This window comes from Notamacropus eugenii, chromosome 4 (assembly GCF_028372415.1).
Source record: "Notamacropus eugenii isolate mMacEug1 chromosome 4, mMacEug1.pri_v2, whole genome shotgun sequence".
In the NCBI taxonomy this organism is placed as follows: Eukaryota; Metazoa; Chordata; class Mammalia; order Diprotodontia; family Macropodidae; genus Notamacropus; species Notamacropus eugenii.
In genome coordinates this window covers 16,544,552-16,572,251 of record NC_092875.1, presented here as the reverse complement: position 1 = coordinate 16,572,251, position 27,700 = coordinate 16,544,552, and the positions used below count along the sequence as shown (strand labels likewise).

The window sequence follows — 27,700 nt, the reverse complement described above, 5'->3', positions numbered from 1 at the left end:
GTATACCATAACTTGTTCAGCCATTCCCCAATTTATGGGCATGCTCTTGATTTCCACTTCTTGGTCACCACAAAGAGGGCTGCTATAAATATTTTTGTACACGTGGGACTTTTCCCCATTTCTATGATGTCTTTGGGATACAGTCCCAGGAGCGGTATTTCTGGGACAAAGGGTGTGCACATTTTTGTAGCTGTTTGGGCATCGTTCCAAGTTGTTCTCCAGAATGGTTGGATCAGCTCACAGCTCCACCAACAATGAATTAGTGTTCCAACTCTCCCACATCTTCTCCACCATTTATCATCTTCCTGTTTAGCTTTTGCACTTCTTATTTCATGAGCTAGTTAAACTGTGGACCCTGAAACATACCTTCATAGGCCAAGGACCTCATTTCGCCATTTCTGAGGGAGATGTTAACCCTTCTTCCCCTCCCCACGCCCAGGAGCCTAATAGAATACAGCAGTGATGATGTCAGGGCAGAGTTGGCAGAAAGATCTCTGGCTCAGAAGCCAAGGATCTGGGCCCCAGTACTCCCTTCTGGTCCTGCCTGGGGGCCCTTGGGCAGCTCTGCCTTCTTGCCCTCAAGTTTCCTTATCTACAGAATGAAAGAATCGACCTTTGTGACTTCTGAGTTCCCTTCCATCCACACTGCTGAGGATTCAGTGCTCTAATATTTGTCTGACCAATATAGGGGCTGGGTGGCCAGACTGTCTCCGATGCCTCCCAGAAGTCACAGTTGCCTGGATTTGTCAGTGGTTGGAAAATTGTCTGGAGAGTGAGAAGCCAGCCCCAAACTTGCTGAAACTTCAGACCTATTTTCTAATTTTTTCATTCCTACCTTTGGAAAAACTTGGGTTCCTTTCCTATTACTTAGCACAAAATCATCAGTTTGGGATTATTTACTGCCTTGGATTTTCTTAGACAAGTGAGCTTTCCTCTCTGTGCCTGTTTTCACATCTGTAAAAATAAAAAATAAAAGAATTAGCATCTTGGAGTTCATGACCTGTGAGGTCCCTCCTCAGCTCAAGGACCCTGGGCTCTGTGCATTTTAGACTCCTTCTGGGAGCTCCCAAGAGCCATATGCTTCACTCCAAGGCATGGGGAGCTCTACTGTCTTAGCCTTGGAAGGAGCTGTGGGATCCCCTGGGCTGACCTCCCCACCCTGACCCCTGACCTCAGCCCAAGCCTCTTGTGTCACCTGCTCTTCCCTGATTCTCTGCCTCCTGGTCACTGGTCTGTTGCATGCAGACATCATGTCCCATTAGGGTGGGAGCTGGAGGGGGGAGAGGCCAAAGAGAAGTGATCACACAGTCTCTGACCAGGTCAAAAGAGTCACCCTTTCAGCTCTGCTCCCTGAACTTCTCCCTTGATCTGAGTTCTCATTCATGCCCACCAGCATCCAACTCCTCCTGACACCTGGCCATGTTCTTCTTCCCACCTGTGCATCATCATTCATTCACAAAGCTGAGAACACTGTCAGGGAGGAGCCATTTTCCTTGGGCACTTAGTCAAGTTTTAAAAATGGAAAACATATCTCTTGGCTCTTGTTGTTTCTAAAGGAATGAGAGAGGAACAGACTGTCCTCGGTCCATTTGTTCTGCACAAAGATAGCCTTTTAGTGCCGCTGGAGTGTGGGCTAGGGAAAAGGGGATGGGCATCTGGAGTCTCGGCTGCTCCTCCCAGGCGGGCATGGCCCTGTAGAACCTGGGCTCTGGGGTAAGAAGCTTCAGCAGTGTGGGCCAGGCCCAGATTGTGCCTTCTGATTCTGAATGCTGACATGATAGGTCCTCCACTTACCCAAGGAGGAAAGCTCAGTGACTTTGGGCACCTTCCCATTTTCAGGAGACCTCCCAGTGATCCTCATAAAGCTCCCCCACGTGACCCTGCAGGGATTCATAGGTGGGATTAGCCATCATTTGCACAGAAAGCATGTTTCCTTGGGAGTTTGGGGGTATGTAGCTGTTGAAAAGACCTCTTTCTTCAGGCTGAGACCCACAGGGAAAGCCAGCACCCTCCCTGTGTTGGGTGGGAAGGCCATCTTACTGCTGGCATGTCTGATCACACAGTGGAGACCCTCTTTGGTGCCTCTGCTCTGGCCAGAGCACCCAACAGAGCCCCAGCCTGACTATTTTAGGCCAAGTTTTCCTTATTTATGGACAAGGAGTCATAATTTTCCTGAGTAATACTCCCCCTCTGTCTGAAGCCCATCTATTCATTAAACTGATCATATGGGGAAATGCTTTGGCTATGATCAGATCCCTGGGAAGTTCCCGTCTGCCCAGAGCAGACCCAGCAGGAATTGGGGCAAGAACGTTTACGGACAGAGGCAAGGTTGGCTGAATGGTGGGTCCTCGTGTGAGGACCAGAATCCCTTCTCTACAGCTCATGAGGGAGAGTGCTGACAAACAGGTGGGGAGGCCGAACTGTATATGCTTGTGACCTGCCGAGAATAAGCTACCCTTCCTGCCAAAAGAAAAACTCAGAGGAAGTGGGAGCCAGTTTCCTCCAAACCATTCGCCAGCACATTTCTCGGCAGCAAGAGGAGTTAAAGCATTTTTCTTTCTTGTTGCCAGAGGGATGAAAGCAAAGACTCTTGTACAGCAAACCACTAAGATCTTCTTCCAACGGGGTCTTTGAGTCAAGGGGGTTTGATGGTGGAGGGGGGATTTCACATGACTCCCAATCCATTGACATGAAATCTAGCTCATCTGCACATCTCCCCTCCCCTGGCAGGCCTGCCACCCTCACCTCCAACCATCAAGAGAGACCAGACCAGGAACAGACATACTTTGTGCTCATCATTTCCCTTTGATGGCCTTTGAAGGCCTTCTTGTAGCTGGATGAACAATCTTGAAGTGACCTTAAGGAGAGTTTTCTTCCCACAGGGTGCCATCTCATCAGTCAACAGTCAGCTAGCTTTAATTAATTGCCTGTTTTCCCCCCAGCAGTATGTTAGGTGTCGGGATTCTTCTCATCTACATGAGTCTTTTTCATCATCATAGGATCTGAAATAAGAATATGCCTGGTCTAGCTCTGTGATCATCGGCCCGGTTTATGTTTATCCAGCTCTTTCTAAAGTGCTTTCCATAATCTTATGTCTCTCCATATCCTGTCTTGGTGCTTTTCCACTGGCTTTACCCCGTGCCTGGAATGCCCTCCCTCTTCACCCCAACCTCTGACTTCCTTCAAGTTTCAGCTCGTAGGTCATCAGGCCCATCCTGACCCTCCTCTCAACACTATCCCCCCAGTGGAATGTAAACCCCTCTGGAGGGTCAGGATCATCTCACTTTGTCTTTGTACCACCAGGACCCACAGAAAGCAGTTATTTAATAAATGCTTGTTGATCGGTCAGTTCTTATTTGAGACTTGACCCAAACTACAATCATTTTGCTTTTTAAATGCCACTTGCACAGTGGTTTTTGAAAATCTAGTTTTATTTTATGTTCAGGTCCAGAGTATCTCCATCTCCTTACTCCTCCCTCAATCACTGAGATGGCAAGAAGTTTAAAACCTGTTACAAATATGGAATCATGCAAAACAATGTCCACATTAGCCTTGTTCCAGGGGGAAAATACAAGAAAAAAAAAACGTATTTCCAAATGTTCTCTGAGCCCTTCAGCTCTCTGTCTGAATGTGGATAGCATTTTTCATTTTGAACCCTTTGGAGTTGGGGGCGGGGTGTCATTGTGTTGATCAGAGTAGCTAAGTTAGTCACAGCTGACCATCACACAGGATTGCTGTTACTACGAGTGATGTTCTCCTGATTCTGCGTACTTCACTCTGCTGCATCAGTTCATGGAAATCTTCCCTGGTTTTTCTGAAGCTATCCTGCTCTTCATTTCTTATAGCATAACAGTATCCCATCACAAGCATCACGGCATTCAGTCATGCCCCAATAGATGGGCATCCCTTCCATTCCCAGTTCTTTGCCACCAAAAAGAGCTGCTATGAATATCTTGTTGTTATGGGTCTTTTTCCTTTTTCATTGATTTCTTTGGGGTGTAGAGCTAGTAGCAGTATTGCTGAGTCAAAGAGCATGACTGTTTTTGGAGCAGAATTCCAAATTTGTAAAGTGTTTCTGGCAGATCCACAACTGAGTTATTACAGTTCCAAACTCCCTAAGGCCTTGATGAAAGCCCTGTGTTTGGGGCAATATCTGATCATTTTCAATCTAGACATCATCAAATCTGACAAATACTTATTGATAACCTTCCATTGTTAGCCCTAAGTTCTAGAGACCAAAAGATACAAGACCAGGCCATTCCTGCCTGTTGGGTATGGGTATCATTCTGCCAACTCCTATGGCTATTAATAGGCTTAATACATAATATCTAAAGATGTTTCCTAGCCTGCAGTTGTAGACTGTGAGGCTTGGGAGGCACTTTAGGGGCCACCTAGTTGTGCCCTCCTTTTTAGAGGAGGAAATAGAAGCCCAGTGAGGGATGGGAATTTGTGGGAGTCTGTACAACAGATGAGTGATAGCCTTGGGAAGAAAGAGTAAGCAGATAGTGTATCCTTCCCATTCTTAATCATCAACATTTATTTGGTTTCTTTTCACTTTCCTAGAAGGTGCTAAGAGCAGAGATGGATCTACTCTCCTAGACCATCCTTGTAGAGGCCTTTAGCACCCCTTGCCTCGTCGTCTTTTCAGTTGATCCAGATTTACTTCCTCTTTGGGACTAGATGATTGAGCTATTTGGTTTGGCCACCACTCTTTAAGGTGGAGTCCACTGAGAACTTCCAGCTACTGACCTGGGGCTGTCTGTGCTAAGAGTCAGAGAAAAGCAGGTTAGAATCCTAACTCTTTTTCCAGTTTTCCATGTGAGCTCTCTCTGGACCTCCATTTCCTTCTCTATAAAATGGGTATGATAAACCTGACCCTGATTTCCTTCCCAAGTGCTCTGAAAGGCAGAAAGTGCCCCATAAACCCAAGGGATCATGACCATGATGGTGGAGTGGTGGTAGGTTGTTAGAATGATGATAGTAATGACAGTGGTGATGGTGATGATGGTGGTGGTGGTGGTTTTATCACTTAGGCAAGAACAAAGGCGGGTGAGAGGTTCTTCCCTTAACCTTTTCCTTCCTTGATGATAGGTTAGGTCCAAAATAGGACTAAGTAGGACATATCCATCATCTAGATCATACCTATGTGCAGGGACCTGATTTTAGCATTGGAAATGGAGAAGAATGAGACATGGGCCCTACCTTTATTAAGGACAGTCAGAAGGATGGGACCCAGAGAGAAACAGCAACAGAAGGCAGCAGATGTGCTTGGGCCCTTGAGAGAATTACCAGCAAATGCCGAGATCCCTTGTAGACTGCAAGCTGGGGATGGTGGGAATATCAAGAAAGCTCCTTGGAGGAGGCGGCCTTTGTGTGGGATCAGAAGGGACAGGCAGGATTCAGGTAGGTAGAAATGAGGCAGGAGGAGTGTTCTGGGTAGAACGGGTGCTATGAACAGAAGCTCACAAGAAAAGGAGGATCATTACTGAAAATCTCAGAGTATTGCACTGGGAGGGATCTTAGAAATTGTTTGGTCACCTCACCCCCATTTTACAGATAAAGAAACCAAGGCTCAGAGTCACGTACCTCCTAAGCAGCAAAGCCAGAGCTCAAACCCCTTTCTTCTAACTTTGAATGCAGGGCCCTCCCCTGCACCAGGATACATATGTGTTTGGGAATGGCTACTAGACCATTCTGGGTGGCACACAGGGGAGGTGATGGGAGATCTTGCCATGAAAGGTAGTGAGCTCCCTGTCACCATCATGATAATAATAACTGGCATTACATTATGCTTTGAGGTTTGTGCAACACTTTACACATCCTATCTCATTTTATCCCTTTAGCAGCCCTGAGAAGTAGGTGCTATTATTTTACAGATGAGGGGTAAAGTGACTTACCCAGGGTCACACAGTGAGTCAATGTTTGAGGCAGGATTTGAACACAGGGCTTCCTACTCGAGGTCCAGTGATCTACCTGTGTCCTCAATGACAGTTGGTTCATCATCAAAGACTTTGAAGCTAATCACTTAAAGGGAGAGAGGGTGGGGTCTTAGATCCTCTGCCTCCTGAGGTTCCTTCTAACTACAGAATTCTGATTCCTTTTATCAGATGTACTGGGCACATTGATACAGACCTTGTTTCCCTAATCAATGAAAATTTCTTTTAGGAATCTGTAACCACGTCAAGGGAGTTGGGTGGGACCAAGGCATACTGCCTGATGAGGATGTTGGGTCACAGGGGGTCTCTGACCCCAGCAGAGGGTGGTTCCTCAGTGTCGCAGGAGATGGCTTTTATACATGACTGTGGCCCCCAAGCCCCATACCTTGGCCTGCCTTTGAGCTGGCTGCAGGGCCCCTCTGAGCTTACACTCCCTAGCATCGCGTGCAGGAGCCCAAAGCTGCCTCTCTGTGAAGAAGCAGTAGAGAGAGGCATCTTGACTCACAGAATCTTGGGGCTCATTACCCTCTGGTCCTTTCTCCACCATCCCTAACAGATGACCTTCTCATAAAGACCTCCAAGAAGGAGGGTCCCACCATCCCCCAGTGATGGCCTATTTCGCTCTGGTACGGCTCTGATTAGGAAACCCCAGGCCTACATCTCCCTCCTCCTGCCACCCCCCCCCCCTTCACCATGGCTTCTGATTCATCAGATCTTGGAGTGAGAAGGCACCTGCAGTATTTTTGTCCTGTACTGTTTGACCGTGCCCAGGGCTCAGCTGCCTTTTGGGAACTGTGAAAGCCGTGGCTTAATCGACTGGCGACAGAAGGTCTGTTGCTCTCACTGTTCGTGGAGACCCATTTTCTTTCCTTTCGTGGTTTTAGCCAATCCCAAGCCTCAGGAGTGAGCTGACTATGATGGTATCCAGGAGGCATTCCCCATCCCGTGGGATAGCCTTGAGCAGACTGTGAGTTCCTCTGTGGGGGGTCCAGGACCAGCTGTTGTCAGCTGGGAAAGTGGACTCAGGGAAAACTCTGCGTGAAATTCTGCATAGCAGCTTCCACCAAGAGGCCTGGCATCTCTAGCAGCCTCTTCATGCCGAGTCCCCGGGGTGGGGGATGTCCCCATAGGCATTCTTTATGTCTTCTCGGTGATACCTAGCTCCAGACTGCTCTCTGTTACGTCCTTAGAACAGTAAAACCCCTTAGGTTCATTGTCTCACAGCAGTCCAAAGTCCCTCCTAGCTCTGAATCTATGAACCCCAGGAGAATTGAGAATGACCATCACCCAGAGACCACTACCTGGGTAGGGAGGAAGGAATCTGATAGGATGAGAAGGAAGATGGGCTGGCGTGAGATGAGCCACCTCTTCATAGGCCCTTCTTGTTTGTTCTTGAACCTGGAAGTAGCATTGGCAAAACCTGACAGACACGGGATGAACATGAGAGCCTTGGGTCTGGTGGCCAGGAAGGTGGCTCCCTTGGCTCTTTCCTTCCTGTCTGCCTCTTGTCTTTTCTCACTGTCATGTGGCAGCAGCCCTGCTTCCATTTGCCCTCCTTGGGGCTGGGCATCTTGGCAGGCCCAGGGAGTACATGCAGAGGTCCCCACTGGGTCCTCTCCTTACGCTTAGTGCTGTGAGCAAGTCTGGAGCAGACACACTTCTGAATTGTCTGTGAAAAAATCGTTTCTGGACCAAAGAAGTGATTCCCTCCAAGACTGTTCTGAGACCACAGAATGTGAGCATCAGAAAACATCTCAGCATCCATGCAGTCCGACCCACCCCGAGAAGGAATCCTCAAAGTGGACCTGTTCTCTGCTGGAACATCCTCTGTCATGCATTTCATGCCTCCTGTTAGTAAAAAGCTTTTCCTACATCAATCCTCCTTTGGCCTATTTTCACATCCCTCCCCTCTCCCCCGACACTCTTGGCTGTTCCCCGGGCCCAGCAGATTCTTCTAACCCTCTTTCCAGAGGATGGGCCTTTGGGGCCTTGAAGACCTCTTTCATCTCCCTGAAATATCTCCTCCAGGCTAACAACACCCTCCCCCAATGTCTTCAAAGGCTGATGCTTTTTTAGGAACTCAGACCTAAGGGTCTTCTCTGAGGACTCTAGCTGGTCAGTGGATCTGGAGCCAGAGGCCTTGGGCTGGAACTTCAACCCCGCCGTGGCCGCAGTGGCTTTGGCTGAGTCTCTGAGCTTTCGGGGAGCTCCTCTGGAAAGAGGAGTCATGGGTACCTCGAGAGTATCCAGTCCAACAAAGACCCAGGACCCCGATCTCCTCAGCAACACACACAGGAAGCAATCTTGCACCTTCTGCTAGAAGCACTCAGGAGGGGAGGCAACCCACAGCCTCCCATGTGCCATCCAACCCCAACCTTGCCTGCTTGCCCCCCGCCTCCAGGCTCTGTCTGGGGGCCCAGCAGCACATGCCTTGTCCTGCTTGGATGTAAGGAGAGCTGGCCAGGGTCTCTCTGCCCTCCTCTCAGGCCTCATCTGCAGATGAACATTGGGAAGAGGAAGGAGAACAAGGAATTCTTTGAAACTTGAGGTAAAACTTTGGATTTCAGGCTATAGGGATTCAGTAAGAGATATATTTAAAATGGGGGGGGGGGGGAACGTACCTTGTGAAGTTTGAAGAGGAGGATGTTATCTGAGATAGTACAAAGAGATTGGCTCCCTCTCCTTCCCTCCTGCCTTCCTTCTTTCCTCCCACCTTCCTTTCCTCCCCTCCTTCCTCCCTCCCTCCTTTCTTTCCTTCCTTCTTCCCTCCCTTCCTCCCCTCCTTCTCCTTCCTGTAACTCTCTGACTTGGTCAGACCCTCCCAAAACGTTTGTTGAGCACAGTGTCTTTAGTTAGCATCTCTAGGTTTTAAAGTCTTGGTGCTAACAGGATCATTTGTAGTTTGAGGTGCCTTTTTTAAGAATTCAAACTGAAGAGAGAGAATGCATCACAAAGCCCCAGAGATCTTAAAGTGGCCCTGGAAGAAACAAGAAATTGGAAACAAATGTCCTTTTTCAAGTTGAGTTGGGTTGTTCCCCCAACCCCCCCCCCCCACCCCTGGGGACTGAAGGTCTAGAAATCCATGCCCTCGGCCTAGGGAGGCAGCAGCCATCCATTGACCTGCTGCAGGGTCCCTGCTCTTCTGAGACAGCCGGAGGATTGGATCCAGTCTACAAGCTTTTCTCAAGTACCTGCTGTGGGCCAGAGAGGCAAAGAAAAGCCAAACCAGGCCCTGCCTTCGGGGAGCTCCCAGCGTGATGGGGAAGAGGACATGGAGACAAGCAGGCTCAAACATGTACACACGCACTCTGAGTCAGATAATCAACAGAGGCAGGTGCTGGCACTGAGGGCTAGCAGGAGAGGCCGAGGCTCAAAGGAAACCAGGGAAGTCCAGATGGTGCTGAGGAGGGAGAAAATTCCAGACATGGAGAACTGCCAGTGTAGATGTCTGAGGTCAGAGGATGCAGTGTCTTGTGCAAGAATAGCTGGGAGGCCAGTGTAGCTAGAGGGGGGCAGGAGAGGTAAGACTGTATGCCAGAGCTCCTCCTTTAGTCTGAAGGGGTGGCAGGGGCAGAGCAGTGCACCAGCAGCTATGGCGGTAGTTCTGGTGCGGAGTGATGATGGTCTGCACAAGGGAGGGGGCAGGGTCAGAGGAGAGAATAGGCAAATGGAGGCCAAGGAGAGTCAATGGGACTTGGTGAGAGCTTGGATGGGGTGGGGTGGGGTAAGAGTTGAAGGTCAGGGATGGTGCTGAGGATGCAAAGTCTGGTGTCCTTCACAGTAACAGGAACTTTGGAAGAGAAAGAAAGATAATGAATAAGGTCTGATCTGAACATGGGGAGTTTAAAACTCATCTGTGCCCAGATCTCATATCAGACAGTCCAGTGTGTGCTGCCCAGCTGGGCCTTGGTTGAGACTTCTCAGGTTGTTCAGGAGTCTTCCTCTCATGGAGTGGAAGGGGAAGGGAGAAAGGAAGAAGCATTTATCCAGTACCTGCTGTGTGCCAGACCCCATGGCTAAACCCTTTTTACAAATGGGATCTCATTTGATCCTCACAATTCCCCTGGGAGGCAGGTGCTATTATTATTTTCATTTTAGAAATTAGGAAACTGAGGCAGAGTGGAAGTGGCTTGCCCACTCAGCTAGTAAGCATCTGAGGCTGGATTTGAACTCAGGTCTTCCTGACTCCCGGCCCAGTAGAAATGGCCTCTCCTAAGCCCTTTGTTTTACAGGACGTGCCAGAGGCCTCGTACCAGCTGATGACCATGATGGGACCAAATCCAGTTCTTCAGTTCCCTCTGGATTTGGACTCTGAGGACCTGAGTTTAAAGACTGGCTCTGCGACTGGCTGGCTGGGTGACCTTGGCTGAGTCACCCTCTCTGGTCCTCTGTTTCACCGAATCCTCTCAAACTTCCGTCTCTTAGACTCTAATTCTATGAACTTCAAGGAGACTTTGTCAAACAGTGAGCCCTGGCCCCCACCCACCTGCTGCGCCATCCCCAGTGAATGCCCCACTTCCCTCAGTGTGTCCTTATCCACCTGCAGGTTGAGAAAGCGCTTTGGAATTAAACAGCCATTCCCACGCCGGTCAGCCAAGTCCTGTCCCCTCTCCTCTGCATTCCTTCAGTCTCCCTTGTTGCCGTTGTACACATGCTCTTTGCTCTGCTCCTGTTACTGTGCACCGGCTCATAGATGTCTTCTGAGTGACTCCAAATTCTTCATCTTCCTCATTTTTTAATGGTACATTTATATTTCACCAGAGGCATGGGCCACATTTTGTCCGACCATCCCCCACTCCTGCCTTTCTCGTCTTCTCACATGTTGCTTCTTCGAGGATCCTGGCTGTTCCTTGCACCAGCCCCTCCACCTCCTGTCCCCCATCCCTTTACCGGCCATCCCCCAGAGCTGTGATTCATCAAATGTTAGCTAAAAGCTCTGCTTTCTGCAAGAAGCCTTTTCTGCTCCTCCTTAAGTCAGTGCCTTCTCTCCAAGATTACCCTGAATTGCTCCTCAAGAGGGAGAAGAAAATCCATGGCAGAACCCTGAGGGGCATCCATGGCATAAGGGTAAGGTCTAGAGGAGGATCCAGCAAAGGAGACAGAGAAGGAGAGGCCAGAGAGGCAGGAGGAGAACCAGGAGAGAGGGTATCCAGAACACCTAGAGAGGAGAGGATCCAGGAGAGAGTGAGCGACTGTTTCCCAGGCTGCAGACAGGAAGGATGAGGCCTGTAAAAAGACCTTTGGATTTGGAAGCTAAGAGATCACTGGTAACTTTGAAGAGGGCATGTAGGCACAAAGGGGCAAGGATTTCAAGAAGGTTGGTTCGCCAAGGGATCACGATGGGGAGAAGAGAGTAACCAGGACAAGGCAGGGCCTGGGATGGAGGTCACAGTGCTCAGGATCAAGAGTAGGATGATGGAAGGGAAGGTCAAGGGGGAGGTGATGGCTGGGGAAGGGGATTTCAGAATTCCCAAACTCTGGGGGTGACAGCAAGATCACGGGCGCCACCATCTTTGTGTGTGGCTTAGGTAGGGGGAGGGTGTTTGAGGGAGAGTCAGCATGGGAGTTGAAATCCCCCAGGATGGAGGTAGGATCAAATTGTGAGGCCTGGCCGGAGCTCATCAGGAAGGAAGGGATCTCTAGGCAACCACTGCCAGGATTCACACCCAAGGCCACTAGATTTCCTATGCACTGTCCTTCCCACAAGGATGCTGGTCCTGTTTGGACCTTCCAGTGGCCTGAATCCCTTCTTTGGCAGACTGAAACTCCTTATGCTGGCTCCTGTGGCCATTCTGTGTGCAGCCTGAGATGAGCCAGCCTGCCGAAGGTCATTCACAGGGGCAGGGGCCTGGCCCTCTCTCCCCTCCTCCTCCTGCCTCCCAATTATCGGCACCTTCAGAATGAGCTGGCCTCAAAGCCAGGGTTTTCTTCCTGCCTTTGATGTGCCCAGGGAGTTGTGCGTCTCACAAAGTTTATGAAATTGGGCTGTGCATCCCCCCAGGCTCAGAAATACAACAGCTGATGAGCCACATGGCTGTCACTCAGGAACTGGGTGGCTCAGAGCCCTGGCTCATCTGGAGACCAGGCCCCACTGATGTTACTGACTGAAGGGGTGAGCAGCTGAGGAGGACAAAGGGAGGGGACTGGCTTCAGCTGGAAGGGTCCTCCTCCAGAAGGGTCAAGGGACCCAGCTTCAAATGTCTGCTGGGGGAATCATTTCCCAGGCAGGCTCAGCATGAGGTCAAGAGACACTAAGTTGAATTACTAGTCCCTCTCATTTCTGGAGAGATTTAACACCAGAGTACCACAGACACAGTCCTTACCAGACCCTGGAGAGAGATCCTGAAGGAGGCTCCTGCCCGGTCCTTCTGCCTCTCTTAAGGATAATCCAGTTCTGTCTGTTTGGGCCACTTTCTGTCTTTGGGAGCCTTCACAATATGGTGGGACCCCTGTCTCTAGGACTGTGAGGTCAAGTCTCCACCTGTGCGTCCTCAGATGAGAGGCTGTGTGGTCCAGTGATCAGAGCTCTGGCTTTGGACAGGTCCCTCTCCTCTGGGCCTCCGCTTCTCCTGCATTGCAGAAAGAGAGTGGAATGAGAAGGCCCCTGCATTCCTGACTCTAAACCTTATGCCCTTTTGACCTCTCTGGGCCTCAGTTTCCTCCTCAGTAAAGTGGAGGTTGGATGAGTTGGTCTCTAAGCCCTTCTAGTTCTCATTCTCTGGAGCTGCCACAAGAGTTTAAAGGGAACCAATGCATAGCATCTCCTCACACCCCTAGCTCATGCTAGACCTCTTTAGCCAAGGTGTGTGATTGGCTGTGGAGGCTGGCACCTAATGTCCTGCCTTCCTGCTGCCCTTGGGCCCTGGCACCAGGATTTCTCAGCATGGGTACATGCAGGAAATCCTGTGGGGAAGAACTTGGGCTGGTGCCCCCACATTCAGGGGCTCATTGAGACAAAGCTGGGGAAGGGAGGGACGTTTCTCCTGGACTACATCAGCCTTCTCCTTGTGGACATTCTGTGTCTGCTTTCACCAAGAAGGGGTCTTCTCCATTGTTCCTGGATCCTGTTTTCAGATTCTTCATCTATTGCATGTTACCATTCAGGGAGGCCTCAGGTATCTGGCTTCCTATTTTTGGGAACCCAGGACCTTGGAGCCAGGGGTAAAATCTGGTCAGCAGCCTGAGCTAGTGGAGGGACATTTCGCGTTCTAGGTTCTAAGGCCCCTCCCAGCCCTGACATCCCCTGTTTTATGTCCCAAGGTCCATCCCTTCTCTGACATTCCATATATGTGTTCTAAGATCCTTTCCAGGTTTGCCACCCTTTGTTCTGTAGCCTAAGGTTCCTTCTGGCTCAGACATTCCGTATTCTGAAGTCTCTTCCTGTCTCTGGCATTCTAAGATTCTTTCCATTTTTTTTCTTTCAGTGCCTGGAAATCTTGGCTGCTACAGAGACCATGGGAACCCACCTCCTCTGACTGGAACCAGTAAGACGTCCAACAAGCTCACGATTCAGAACTGCATCAGTTTCTGTCGCAGTCAGAAATTCAAAGTAAGAACGTCCCAGCCTACCCTGAAGGGTCTTTTTCATATTAGAACCTTCTGAAAATGCCTGAACCTTTAGCTAAACAGCTCTTTTCTGAGGCAGTGAGTTTAGAATTGTTTTACTTAACTTCCAGGAAGAACTAGGGATGAGGCCTGTGCTTTCATTGGTCTGGGAAATCCCCAAGTGAGGAAGCCCCCTCCCCCAGGGCCTCAGCATTAGTCACCCAGGCCTTTGGGAGGGTCAGTGACTTGCCCAGGGTTACACAGCCCATGCACCTCAGAGTTGAGACTTGAACCCATGGCTTTAAGACTGACTCTCTCTGCCCTTCCCCTGCCCATCTATGTGACTCTTCTCTTCTGCCAAGTAGGTTAGAGCCAGAAGGGGCCTCAGAATACAGCCAGAGGCCTCTTCCCTCTGCTTGGATGCCTCTTGTGATAGGGAACTCACTGTCTTACAGGGCAGCCTGTTTCTTTTTTGGATGGCTCTCATTGTTGGACTGTTGGGGCCCCTCAATCCCTCTCCTTCTGACTCCCCCCATTGCTCCTCTCTTTCAAGGCCATAGTAATTCTAATGCCTCGGATCAAAGTCAGCCCTTCTAGATGTTGGCCTCTCCTGGAGGACCCCACCACTGGTCCTCAGGTGACACAGACCCTTTGCCTGCTGGGCCCTTGCGGTGCCTTGACTGCCCCCAGCCCCCCAGCAGTGGTCTGCCCAGCTCTAGGCCTGGGCCCAGGGGAGCTCTGGTGGCTGCCACAACAAACCGTGGATATTTCAGGCATCCTGGCAGTTCAGGGTGGTGGGGGTTGGGGAGCATCCGTCCTTATATCTGATCCCAGAAAGCCACCTGGCCAGGGGGACAGGGCCTTCCCAGGCCAGATGACTATAGGGACAGCTATCTGAGCAGGCACGGTGCCCTCTGCTTGTCTGAAGAGCCCCAGAAAAACCAGCTCACCCTTTAGTCCCTGAATGGAGGATACACAGGGGAATAGTCCTGAGTCCTAGGTTTGAATCACACCCTTTCCCTGACTCCCTGGATTCCCCATCTTAGATTCTTCCTTTGACATCTCCTCCCAGAATCCTTTATTGGAGTAGGATCCTCTGGGGGTCATTGTGTCTGAATTCCCAGGGGCCAGCCCATGTGGGGTGGCAGAATCAGAGTGGCATCTGGGAGGGGGCTGGAGAGGGAAACTGTTCCTTCCCTTTACCTGATGTCAGCTCCCACCAGTCTGGATGCCTCTGTTTCTCTTGCCACAGTTTGCTGGGATGGAATCAGGTTATGCATGTTTCTGCGGCAACAATCCCGATTACTGGAAGTACGGGGAAACAGCCGGCACCGAATGTAGCAGCGTCTGCTTTGGGGATCACACCCAGCCCTGTGGAGGTGATGGCAGGATCATCCTCTTTGACAGTGAGTAAGCCCCGAGTCCTGGGGCCGCCAGTAACCCTGTAGTTCTAGCTGGCTCCTGCAGGGCAGCGAGGGAAGGGGGCCACAGGGCAGCGAGGGAAGGAGGCCACAGAGTAGCTCTGGCTCCTTCAAGTCCTGGCCCTCGAGGACCTTCCTAGCTCATTCTACCTGACTCCACCCCTGGCCTGGACTAAAGCTGAGCCCGCACCCTCCTGATAAGTCCCCTTGAACGATTTCTGTATCTGATGGGATGTCAGCTCCTTGAGGGCAAGGACCGTTCCCAGGCACATGTACAGGGCCTTCCTTAGTGGCTGTGGATTGTTTGAAAGACACTACCTGGCGCAGAAGGGTGAGGCTGCCCCCCTGATCTCCAAAGGCTGATCTAGGAGTAACAGGGAGGTGAGAGTTGGTAGAGGACAGTCTCCTGGCCATTGGAGCCACTGCCAAGGGGCATTAGCTAGTGGTCAGTCTGACCTCCCTGGAAGGCTTGTAGGTGAGGTCAGATGCCCCTTGTCAGGGGCTGTAGTGGAGAATCCTAAGCAGGTATGAGTTGAAGTCAATGACCACTAAGCTTGCTCTCCCCACCCCTCAGCCCCATGAGTCTGTCCCTGCATTTCAGGGACCAGGGAGTGGGCAAGCAGAAGGAAGGTCACTGGGAAGAGGCAGGAGGCTGGTCATTCAGTTGAAGGCCAAGCTCCTCTACCAGCAGCAGACTGTAGAAGGGACTCATGCTGGAAGGTACATTGGTCAGGGGGACAGGGCCTTCCTAGGCCAGATGATGAGTTTCCATTCACTCCCGGAGATTGTGAGCAGTCACTGCAGCTTCGGGGATGGGGGTGGGGGTGGGCCCAGGGAGGACCCAGCAGGGCTGGCATCCACCAGACTCAGCTGCTCTGCTGGCTGCCGTAATGCCTTTTGGTCCACTGCCCTCCCTTCCCACCCTTGTTCTAATGTCAGGCCCTATCTCCCCTGCATGATTTGGGAAGTAGATCATTTGCATCCGAGTGCAGGGTGGCATTTGGCCTGGTCAGACTCCATTTCTCCTTGTTCTAGCTTATTGGACCTCTGTTTGTCTTCCTCTAGCGGGCTCTCACCACCACATCGCTGTCAGAAGTGTTGGGTGGTGCCAGGCATAGATGTCAGAGGGCACACCCTCAGCATCTCCCCCCAGCCAGGTTCTCTTTACTCTAATAGTGGCAGTGGTCCTGACATCCAAGCTTATTGCTTGGGGCCCTTGGGCCTTCATGGGCTCCTAGCTGGCCGCTGTGGCTGCTGGGACCAGTGGGGCATGCTTCTCTGAGCACTGTCTGCCCTTCTCTTAAAGTCATTGATCCCAAAGAAGTGGCAACTCTCAGTTCTACCTCAGATAAGTCACGTAACTTCTCTGGGACTCAGTTTCCTCTTCTGTAAACTTTGGGCATTGGATCTTTGAGATCCCCTTCAAGTCTTGATTCAGAGCCATTCTCTTGAGGGGTAAGATCCCCTTGGGATCTGCAGAGGACCGGAACCCCTTGAAGGGAACGAGAAAATTGTGCAGCTGGCAGTGAGTGTGGGCTGACTCTGGGGACCCTGCCACTCTCAGTCTCCTGTGCTTTCTGCCAACCCCTTGGGAATCCATGAGCTGTGAGCCCTTAGGGGTAGCTCTCCTTACTTGGACACTTCCTTGTACTGTTCAGGCTGAACCCTGGCAGACCAGTAGGTCACTGTGGGGCCTGTTGTCCTAGTGGACAACTGAGGCTCCTGGTCCCTGGAGAAGCCAGCTGGCTTTATATCAATGAGGGCCTGGAAGAAGTTGAACAGGTGTGAAATCCCAGGCAGGGGAGACATGGCTCGGCTCCCTTTGAGCGACTGGCGGAGGGGTGTGGGGGAGACACGGCTTGGGCCTCCTCGACTAGCTGGCAGAGGGGTGAGGAGGGACACAGCTTGGCTCCCCTCAAGCAGCCGGCAGAGCGATGCGGGGGAGACACGGCTCAGCTCCCCTTGAGTGGCTGGCAGGGTCACTCTCCAGACTAATCTCCCCCTCCAGAGAAGAACAGCTTGTCATCCTTGTCAGCTTCAGATTTCCCAGGTTTCACTGACCCTTAACGATCCATCCTGGATGGCTGACGTCATCTGGTTGTTATCAGATCTCCCTGGTCCAGGGCCTGAGACCCAAAGGTTGGGAGTTCAGATGCTGCTGGCTCTACTACTGAGCTCAGCACCCTGATCGCATCCTACAAGTGTAGAGAGAAAGGAAGGGGAGAGCAATTAGAAAGCCCCTACTGTGTGCCAGGCATTGTGTTGAGCGCTTTGCGAATGTGATCGAGTCTGATCCTCACAACAGCCCTGGAGAAGAGGAAACTGAGGCAAACAGAAGTGAAGTGACTTGCTCAGGGTCACACAGCTGCTAAGTGTCCGAGGCTGGCTTCTCCTGACTCTCTCTCCACTTCTGTTTCTGGTGCTTTAGAAATTTTAAAGAATGTCTAGTTTTATTAACATTTTATGATTTTACTTATTATTTATTATTTCATTATTTTATTATCATTATTTTTACCCTATATTTTGGAAAGTGCTCGTGCTGCTAGCTCCCACTTCAGCAGCACAGTACGGTCATGAACCCTTTCCAGGCCTTTGTTTGTCTGGATCCCAGAACAGCTCTTTGTGGTGTAGATAGGTTGAAGCATGTTGTCCACCCTGACCAGAGACACCAGAGCACCTGAGAAGCTGCACAGCCAGGAAAGGATAGAGGCAGGGTTTGAAACCATGTCCTCAGGCCCCGAGCCCACCCTCTCTGTGTGCCATGCTAGTTAGTGTGGAGCCCAGGCCAGGGAACTCAAGCAGAGCAGGGCTAGCCTAGGCCAGAGGAGGAGCCAGGTGAGATAGAGCTCATCCTAGCCTCCATCGTCCTGGGCCAGGGCTCACTGGTGCAACAGGATCTCTGCCTGACCGTGAGCAGCTCACCAAAGGACCCAGGGAGTAGTGGGTAAATAATTCTATTATCCCACTAAACTCATTCATCTCTTTTCTTCTTACATGCATATGCATGGGCATTCTAGGATTTCCTTCCTTTCATATTCAACTGGGGATAGGAGAGTTACTGAGAGCAAGAGGTTTATGGGGACTGAACAAAGATAGATGGAGAGAGAGATAATGGATGAATAGATAGACAATGGGATAGATGGTGAATGGACAGATGATGGGTGGATAAATGGTAGATGAATAGATGATAGATGATGGAATAGATGGTGGATGGATAGATTGATGGGTGAAAAGATGGTGGATGGATAGATAGATAATGGGTAGATAGATGGTGGATGGAGAGAGAAAATGGATGAATAGATGATAGATGATGGGATAGATGGTAGATGGATAGATAGATGATAAGTGGATAGATGGTGGATGGATAGATAGATGAGGGGTGGGATGGTAGATGGATAGATGATAGGTGAATAGATGGTATATGAATAGATAGATGATGGATGGATAAATGGTGGAGGGAGAGAGAGATTAATGGATTAATAGCTGATGGATAGATAGATGATGGGATAGATGGTGGATGGATAGATAGATGACAGGTGCATAAATAATGGATGGATAGATGATGGGTGGATAAATGGTGGATGGATAGGTGGATGATAGGTGGGTAGATGAATGGATAGATGGATGATGGCTTATGGGATAGATGAATAGATAGGTGGAGAGCCTTTATTAAACACTCATTTCATGCCAGGCACTGGGGATGTGCATCCATGTGAGCCAGACTGTCCTTGCCCCCCAAGGATCCCTCTCCATGGGGTAGATACAGCACTCCAGAAGTGCTGTAATGGGGGAGTGGGGAGGAATCCCAATGTCTGTGTAGACTGCCAGAGAGGAGGGGCACAGAAAAGTTATGGAAGGTGCTCCTCTCAGAGCCCACCACCCAGACAGTAGGCCACTAGAGTTTGAAAATGACCCCAGGAAGAGAGCCACGCAACAGGGGCGAAGTGACCGGAGTTCCCCCCAACCTCCTCCGTCTCCTTCTCTTGGCAGCACTTGTCGGAGCCTGCGGGGGTAACTACACTGCTCTGTCCTCAGTCATCTACTCTCCTGATTTTCCTGACACCTATGCTGCTGGGCGGGCCTGCTACTGGACCATCCATGTCCCTGGGGCCTCTCGCCTCCTCTTCAGCTTCACCCTGTTTGACATTAGGGACTCAGTAGACATGGTCGAACTGTTGGATGGCTACACCCACCGTGTCCTGGTGCGCTTCAATGGCCGCAGTCGCCCACCCCCATCTTTTAACATCTCCCTGGACTTTGTCATCTTATACTTCTTCTCTGACCGCGTCAATCAGGCCCAGGGATTTGCTGTTGTATATCAAGGTAAACTTTCTCTGCTCTCCCAGAGCCCCAGTGCAAATGGGACACGGGAACCATAGAGAGTCCCAAAGCGTGGGAGGTGCCTCCAAAGCTGCCTAGACCAACACTCATAAGACGATGAGAAACAGCTGTGGCAGGGCTGGGCTCTTCCCACCCCACCACTGCCTCCCACACTGGCCCTTTGCCTTTGCTCCCCATGCTCCTTGTTCCAATTTCTCAAGTGAGGAGCAGAGATGTGGCGGAATGCTCCCAGTAACCACTTTTGTTTGGACACCACAGTTATTGTTGTTGTCCCAGTGACAACTTGGATAAGGGTCAGAGCTGCCAGCCCGTGCAGGGATTGGGGGTTCTTGGAGCCACAGGTCTGGAAGGGCACAAAGGAGGTCATCTTGTCCATCCCCCTGCCTCAAGGCAGGACTGTCCTTCCCCCACAGCAGGCTACTCTGCTTTGGCCTTTGAGTACCTGCTTCCTCAACGAGTTTTACCCTAGAACACGCTGAGGCTGTTCTGGGAAAGACTGATTGGGTGCCTGCTCTGATCAAGGCGACCCTTGCCCTCGGGGCACTGAGATCACTCCCTGGGTCAAATAGCTAGAAAGTGTCTGAGGCTGGATTTGAACTCAGGTCTTCCTGATTCCAGGCCCAGTGTTCTACCCACTGTGCCACCTTGCTGTTTTAGAGAAGCATCTGGGTCATCCTAGGCAGGAAGCACCGTGTGAGCAGAGGTGAGGAGGCAGGAAATGATCAGATGTGTTTGGAGACTGTGACATCTTCGATCTCTGGAGGGAGGAGGGGCTCCCCAGCAGCCAAACAAAAGGACATGCTGGCCATTGAGTCTCAGTGCTCCTTGAAGGATGAGGGATGCAGCCTCCTCCAACTGCTCCAGCCTCCATGCCTCCCCTTTACACCACCGACCTCCCACATTTCATTTGCCTTTCAGCTCTCAAGGAGGAGACACCTCAGGCAGGGCCCACCTTCAACCAGACCCTCACCGAGGTGATCACTGAGCAAGCTAACCTCAGCATCAGTGCTGCTCGAGCTTCCAAGGTCCTCTATGTCATCACGACCAGCCCCAGCCACCCTCCCCGGGCTGTCCCAGGTAGTTACCCTCCCAGCGCTTACGCATGTGGCCGGGGCAGCCCAAATCCCTTTGCCTGCAGCTGTCTCTCCTGGGCCTTCCAGATCATCCTCATCACCCTGTGCATCCTGGATGCCCCTTTGGCATGGTGCCAGTCTCCTGTCTCCTGCTCTCTGTGGTCTGGACCCCAGGCTTCCCACCTCAGTGCTGAGTCTCTCCAGGACTCAGCTGTGGAAATTGCTGGGTATTTACTCACATCGTGACCAGAGGGTTTGGGTCCAGGGCTTTCCTCATTCCAGCAGAGCTGAAGCCTCTCCAGCCCCAGAACTGGTATCACAGGCTCTTCCAGAGAATGTCTAGCACACTGCCTGGCATGTAGTAAGCCTCAGCTTCCCTGTTTGTAAAATGAGAGCTGGTAACTCCACGACCACTAAGATCCCTTCTGATTCTTTGAAGTGGGATAGAATCCTGTCTCCTCCCCCAGTCCAGGATCCCCAGCCTCCATTCTCTCCCCAGACCACAGCTGCTTCCAGATCCCTGCTCCCTGATCCCAAGAGCTCTTCTGTAATGAGAACTTGGAACATTTGAGGATTGCCTGCCATCTGTCCTCTTTAGTCCTGGGAGACTGGCAGGGCGTTTTATGTACGTGCTAGTTCGTTTGACCCCCATACAGCAATTCTGGGAAGTGAAGCCTGGAGGGGAAATGGAGGCTTGTCCAAAACCCCACAACTGGTCTGAGCCCAGGCTTTCCTGACCCCTGTCCTCTCGTCTACACTGGAGAGGCCGGGGGTCTCCCTGTGAAGACAGAACACATGGTAATGCCCGCTTTCTACCTTTTGCAGGGTGGACGGTATACGGCCTTGCAAGCCTCCTCATCCTTACCATCACAGCCATTTTAGCCAAAGTCCTCCTGCATGTCACATTCAAGTAAGTATATGGCCTGTCCCCAGTCAGTTCGGGGAGGGACCATGTGGGTCTCTAGACCCCCAAGGGCCAGCTGCTGTCCTAAGCCTGGGCCCCCAGCCCTGGGCAGTGTATCAAGAATATTGTGTGTACCATAATCCTGACAACTGAGGAACACAACTGGAAAAACCATCTCTGGTCTAGAGAAAGAGAGACTGCCCCATCCCCAGAATGAGGTTTCATGGGAGGGAGGGCCAAGAATTTGCTTAAGATTGGAGCAGTTTGAGGATACAAAGGGGGAGTGAGCAGCTTCCCTTCTTGGCCAATGGTGGCATTTGTGGGGAGCAGATGCCAGTCCCCCAGCTGCCCTCCTGAGCCCAGCACCCACCGTGCCAAGGGAGCAGGGGCCAAGGGGTGGGTTTTCATCCTTTGCCTCCCACTTCCCAGCTGTTTGTTCCTGCTGAGGGTGTCTTCTCAGAGCCTTCAGCTCAAATTCTTTGGGAAAAGGGTTTCCTTTTCTCACAGCATCCAGCACCCAGAGCGGGGCCAGGCCATTTGGGGCTGGGTGTGCCTCCTGAAGAATGCCCCAGCCACTCCTTCCATCTCCAGCCCCCTTCCCCCCCACCACCAGGCTCTGTTGTCCCACGGCCCTGCCGAACACCTGTTCAAACAGTCCACCTCTTCCACTGCGGAAGCCGCCCTGATCTCTGCCCCTCCCTCTGGTGCCAGCCTCCCATTGCCCATCATTCAGGGGCTCCCTCCCTCTGTGTGCCTCTCCACTCCAGGCTTTTCATTTGTCTCTGGAAGAATGTCCTTAATTAATGTTTACCAAGCTCCCTCTCGTGCCCTCTGCCAAGAAGTCATGACTTAACATGTCCTGGGAGGGCCTCCCACTGCCTGAGCTGGTCTGCTCCTGTCTCTGCAGGGCTTCCCAGGGCACTGTGCCTAGGCAGCTTTGGGGGGACCCCAGGGGCTGGGCTGGCTTTGGTGTCAGCCTTTTGTAAAATGGGAGGTGCTGACCGGGTGACCCTGAGAGTGAGGCGGTGATGCTGCAGCTTCTGGGAAAACCCCATGCTTGTGCTTCTGTAGGGCCCAGCACTCGGCTGCTCCTGGGGAACTCAGGGACTTCCACCAGCCTGGACCACCTGCAGAGATCTGGAGCATCTTCTACAAGCCTGCCACTTCTGTATCCATCTTCAAGAAGAAGCTGAAGAGCCAGAGCCAGCAGGATGACCAAAACCCCCTTGTGGGTGACTGACCACCCCCTTCCTGACCAGGTCACAGGGCAGCAGGCCTGGCATTTGGCACTCACATCCCACCCCTCACCCATTTATCTGGCCCAGGGAAAGGCAGCCATAGGCTGCAGTTGAGGCCATGGGCCAGGTAAGTGGCCTTCTCCTTCCACCCTGCCCTTTGTCTGGTGACCAGGTCTAACTGGTCAGTAAGAGTCTGGATACAGGATTGGCCTGGGCCTGAACTCAATCAATCTGAGAAATGGCCACATATCGGGTTCTAGACAAGACTTCACATTAGGCCATGGCCCTGGGCCACCCACATCCATATCTTTGGTCCTCTATACCCCTTCTATCTCAGCAATCTGAGAAGAGCCATTGTGGGCCCTCCTTGGCCTGTACATGTGCCCAGTGCTGAAGGTCACTCACTTCCCCAGTGGCCTGGAGTGGGCAGCCCAGTCACAGCCTGGTAGCATTCAACGTGGGTCTGATGTCCTGAGCTGCTGTCACCAGATGGCGGCCTGTCTGGTAGAGTAGGCTCATGGAGCAGGCATTCCCAGGAGCCTATCCAAGGCCATCTGACTGCCATGCCATCCTGGATGGGCATCGTTATGGCTGAGGCTCCTGGGATGCGACCCTGAGGTCTGGAGGCATCACCCCACCGCAGGGGCCTCCCCCTTCACATCCACCACACATGCTCCATCCCTTCCACCTGGAGGCCAAAGGGGGAGTTCAGAGAAGTGGCCAGCACAGACCCACAGACTCAGAGACAGATGCTCCTGGCCTTTGGGCCCCCAAGACTGAACACTAGCTGCCCTGGGCTGGTGACTGACGGCTGTCGCTATTTTAGAAACTCCAAGGCCATTTGAGAGCAGACGGAGGGGTCAGCAGCAGCTGAGAGGAGGGCAGTGTGCCTCTTGAGGGGCCCCCCTGGGTTTTGTGTGGGTGTCTGCCGGTGCCATCTGTCTGAGGAGGGGCCTTTGTGCTGCACTTCTGACTTCACCCACACGGTATTTTAAGTTGTGTGCATACCTCCCCAAAATCCCTGAGCCACTCCCCAGCGAGTCCCATGCCAGGGCTGCAGAGGGAGTGGAGGAACAGCTGGGTTCTGTCTGCTGTGGAGGACAGTGGTCGGTAACCTGAGTCTGGGGCAAGAACAAAGGAAGTGGAAGAGCTGAGGACGCACAAACCAGACCCTCACATTCTTTGCTTTGCTTTAAGGGCCCATTGGGATGTGACCGGAAGGAGCAGGCGTCTCAGTCTGGCTCTGGGGACCTGAGGGTGAGACAGGAGCCCGCCCTTAGCTGGGGGGCTTTGGAGAGTGAAGCCTGCTAGCCAGGCCACCCTGCCAGGCTATTCTTGGTGCTCCTGCGATCTGCTCACAAACACTTGGGACAGGTGTGTGTGGTCAAAGGACTGGGGCTGAGAATAACCTTGCTAGAAGCACAGGGCCCTGACCCTCAGCCAGGGTCTCATCCCAGCATGGGAGCGGCTGTGATACTGGCATTTAGGAAAATCTTCTCCGACCCCACCTCCTCCACACAGGCATGCAGGAGATGTGGCCATTCAGGACCCATGCTGGCCAATTTTCTCTGCCCTGTCCCCCAGGGCTCTGGAATGAACTGGGGAAACATCAGTTTCCCCTTCATACTTCCCCAACCCCAAGAAAACAAATACACAGCTGGGAGGCGGGGGTTGGGAGTGGGGGCAGGGTCGGATACCAAACTGCAAGAAAGCACCTGAGAAAGGAGGAGAAGGCCAGGCCCAAGGGCTCAGCCTTTTAGGGAGGAAGCAGGGGATGAACATTCGGTTAAACCAGAAGCCTTCAAATTCAAGGCACATAAGAGCTTTCTGAGTTCCTTTTCAGGAAGGCAGTGATGGATGGGCTGCTTGACTGCATCCGCTGTTCTGAAAGGTTGGGGGTTTGACCCTATGGCACTGGTCCAGCCACCAGCCTCCCAGCAAGCTGAAGAGAAGGCTGGCAGGCCTGGTGCCCAGGAGTCCTGGCTCCTTGAAGGGAGGGCAGTGGTTCCTTGTGACTGTGGTTAATCCCAAGTGGGTCAGAACCTCTGAGATAGAGGAGCCCTGCTGGATTTCCTAGTGTCTTCTGGCTCCCAGGCCCAAGAACTGGGCTCAGGACAGGTGCAGTAGATGGTCACCAATCCCTCCCCCTGCTCAAAGTCAGAGCTTCCCAAGGAAGCCCCCCCCCCCAACCCTCTGGCTGCCGGGCGCATGCCCAGTGCCCAGTGCCCAGTGCCAGCTGCTCCTGGTAGGCAGCAGGGTGGGGGAGGGGAAACCCCATTGAACCTGGAGGCCTAGCTGCCCTCTTCCCCTCCATAGGCCTGGTCTCCTCTGTAAGGAAAACCTTTCAAGACCTTTCAGCTCTAAAGATCACATGTGCCTAAGGCTCAGTCTCCCCTTCAGGGACCTCAGTTTCCATGGGGTTGGTTATGGGCGAGTCCGGGTCTTCAGGTGTAGACTCTGGGATGTTTGCACTAAGTCATGAGAAGCACTTCTGTGAACGGCAGCATTTGCCCTGAATACCCAGCTCTGGGCTTCCCTGGGTCCGAGGCCCACTCTCCCCGCCCTTGCCAATCCTTCTGGCATCCACTGTTGGATTCAGGTGAGGTTATTTCCACTTGGTGTGTCTGCTTTCCTCATCCCCTTGGGGGATGGCACCTCCTCTGTCGCCCTGGTTACCATCCCTTTCTTCGCTGGTAGACTTTTGGTAGATCTCTGGCTGAGAGCTAATTCCCCAGCTTTTTGACCCCAGTAACCTTCGCACTCTTTGTCCCTCCCCTCCGCTATCAGAGGTCAGGCCTCAGGAGCTCTGCCCTGCTCCCTCTCAGGCCATCCACCTGCCAAGCAGAATGGCCTCCACAGCCAAGACCCGGAGAGAGAATTGGACCTCATTTGGGGGCCCTCCTCCCGCCTGCCGAAGAGAGCGAGGCCGCCAGCGGCATTCGCAGAGTCTCTCCTCTGTCTGGAGCTTTATCTTTGGAAGACGAAGATTGATTGTAAATATGCTCTTAATAAGCAACTTTGGGAATAAAATAGAAACATCATGGATGTTAAGATAGAAGATGAAGCGTGACACACTGTATACAATTTAATATATATTTTTAGGAATTTTGTTATTTAAGAAAATGGAGTGTGCTGGTACTTAACTTTACAGAAGAGAGAGAAAGAAATGTTATTTTACTGTCTGGAGAAAATAAATGTTCTCATTGTTGTCAGCCGAGTGGTGGCCCCAGACAGGATCATTTCCCCCAAAGGCCTCTGGGAAGGGGGGGGGCATGGGAGTCAGCCTAAACGCTGGCTCATGGCTTATTCCAGCGTCCTTCCTGGCTCATGGCTTATTCCAGCGTCCTTCCTAACGTAGAGATGAGTCAGATGTCAGCGCTGTGTCCAAACACAGGATTGAGGCTGAAGGCATCGGATAGCATTGAGCGTTAATCTAGGGTTAGTGTAGTATATAGTAGAAAACAGGCTGGGGAGTCAGTCTGCCAACAGGCATTTATTAGACACTTAACGGTGCGTCAGATGCTTTTACCAAGTGCTGGGGGTACAAAGAATCACTGGCCCTGTATTCAGGGATCTCTCCTGTTAACAAGAGAGACATCATGTAAAAGAGACAACCAAGCCTAGGGCTGGGTGTCCTTGAGCCAGTCCCTCCCCCATCTCACCTTCAGTTTTTTCCTCTAAAACCTGAGTTAAGCAAAGTCCAAGCCCACCAGCTTTCCAGGTCTATGGTTCTAGTCAGGCAACAAGCATTTATTAAGTACCTACTGTGTGCGAGACTGTTGACTACTAACAGTGCCTTCTTCCTTTAGAAATTCCCATAGTCAGCAAGTCGGGAGGGCAGAGGGGGATAGTGGAAAGAAAGCTAAAATTTGAATTCAGAGAAACTGAGTTCAAATCCAGTCTCTGCCACTTCCTACTTCTTGTCGATTCTGGGCAAATCATAACTTTGCTCCTCTCTAAAATGAGGAGAGAAATAGAGGATGCCTGTGATCCCTTGTAGCTCGAAGGGACCAGACTTAGGATTGGAACCCTGACGGCTCATTGATGTAAAGAGATGAACCCAGGGGAATCATAGAACCGTGAACACCTGATGACCAAAAGGCATTAGCGTGGGTCCCTGAGCATACCCCCCCCCCCACCCCAGCCTCCACACCAAAGGCAAAGCCTGCCAGGATAGATGAGACAAGTCCAAGAATTCAGTTCTCGCGACATTCCCAAGCCCAGGCCGTTGGCTCCCTAGCCACAAGCAATTCAACACAACAAAATTGTGGTATAAGATTCCTTCATTTAACATAATCTGCATATCAGGGGCGGGGCTTGTAACTTAAAGGAAAACCACCTCTGAACCTGCGCGTCTCCTCACTGATCTGGACTGGTGATCTGCAGCTACATGAAGGGTCTGTGTTTGCTCTGATGTTTCAGCCACGGTGGGGTGAAGGGTGGGAAAAGGGGATGTTTCAGAGGGGATAATTTAGGATAAGCTTCTTAGCTTAAACATGGAACGTCAGAGATAGGAAGGGCCTCAAAACAGGGGATGTCAGGGCTGGGAGGTGCCTTACAACGGGATTTTAGGGTTGGGAGGGAGCTTAGTACAGAGAATGTCAGAAGTAGAAGGGATGTTAAAGAGTTATCCCAAAGTGGAATGGATTGCCTCAAGAGGTAGTGGGTCCCCTATTCCTGAAAGTCTTCAAAGACTCAATGGCTGTTTGTTGAAGAGGACATAGAAGGGACTCTTCATACGTCCATCCTCCAGCTCTTGTGATGCCATCCCTCAAGGAGAGCCCACTAGGCAGTGTACCTGGCAGTCTGGATCTCTGGCTAAATTTTGCATTTGCCAACTGGCTTCCTAAAGTTAGAAGACTAAGTGAATATTGAAAACTAAAAATTAATTAATTAAATGTGTAAATAATAAAGTTAAAAGACTGCCCCCCAAAATGGCAAAGAATTCAAAATCACAGCAGTTCAGTGGCATAAAACCGTGTGTGTGTGTGTGTGTGTGTATGTATGTGTTCATCCTTCATTGCCGAAGAAGACCATGCCATCAGAGAAATAATGATACGACTTGCACTTGACTTTGTTTTGAGTGAGGGAGGGCTGTGCAGATCACCAGCCTCCCTTCTCCTCCAGAGTTATCTAAATCCAGGGACCAGATATTTATCAGGATGACTGGAGATGACCCAGGATGAGGCAATTGAGGTTAAGTGACTTGCCCAAGGTCACACAGCTAGTGAGTGTCAAGTGT

The 27,700-nt window shown here is 51.5% G+C and overlaps 1 protein-coding gene and 1 long non-coding RNA gene across 3 annotated transcripts in view; one reads left to right on the top strand and one right to left on the bottom strand.

The window, feature by feature from the left end:
• KREMEN1 (kringle containing transmembrane protein 1) overlaps positions 1–25,675 on the top strand; it is a 48,154-nt gene extending 22,479 nt beyond the window's left edge. The window contains exons 4-9 of the mRNA XM_072600059.1: positions 13,361–13,485; positions 14,734–14,887; positions 18,893–19,225; positions 20,162–20,320; positions 21,142–21,226; positions 22,292–25,675. Coding sequence (XP_072456160.1) covers positions 13,361–13,485; positions 14,734–14,887; positions 18,893–19,225; positions 20,162–20,320; positions 21,142–21,226; positions 22,292–22,460 — 1,025 coding nt within the window. The 3' untranslated portion in view covers positions 22,461–25,675. The remainder of the gene's footprint in view (positions 1–13,360; positions 13,486–14,733; positions 14,888–18,892; positions 19,226–20,161; positions 20,321–21,141; positions 21,227–22,291) is intronic.
• On the bottom strand, positions 2,795–8,148 carry LOC140499077 (uncharacterized). 2 transcript variants are annotated; one of them, XR_011965264.1, is made up of 4 exons: positions 6,669–8,148; positions 5,898–6,404; positions 5,203–5,367; positions 2,795–3,002 (listed from the first exon to the last, which is right to left on the bottom strand). It is a non-coding gene; the product is annotated as an uncharacterized lncRNA (long non-coding RNA). The 2 variants fall into 2 exon arrangements; XR_011965263.1 differs by having other exon boundaries at positions 5,203–6,404.
• Positions 25,676–27,700: the final 2,025 nt, after the last annotated feature.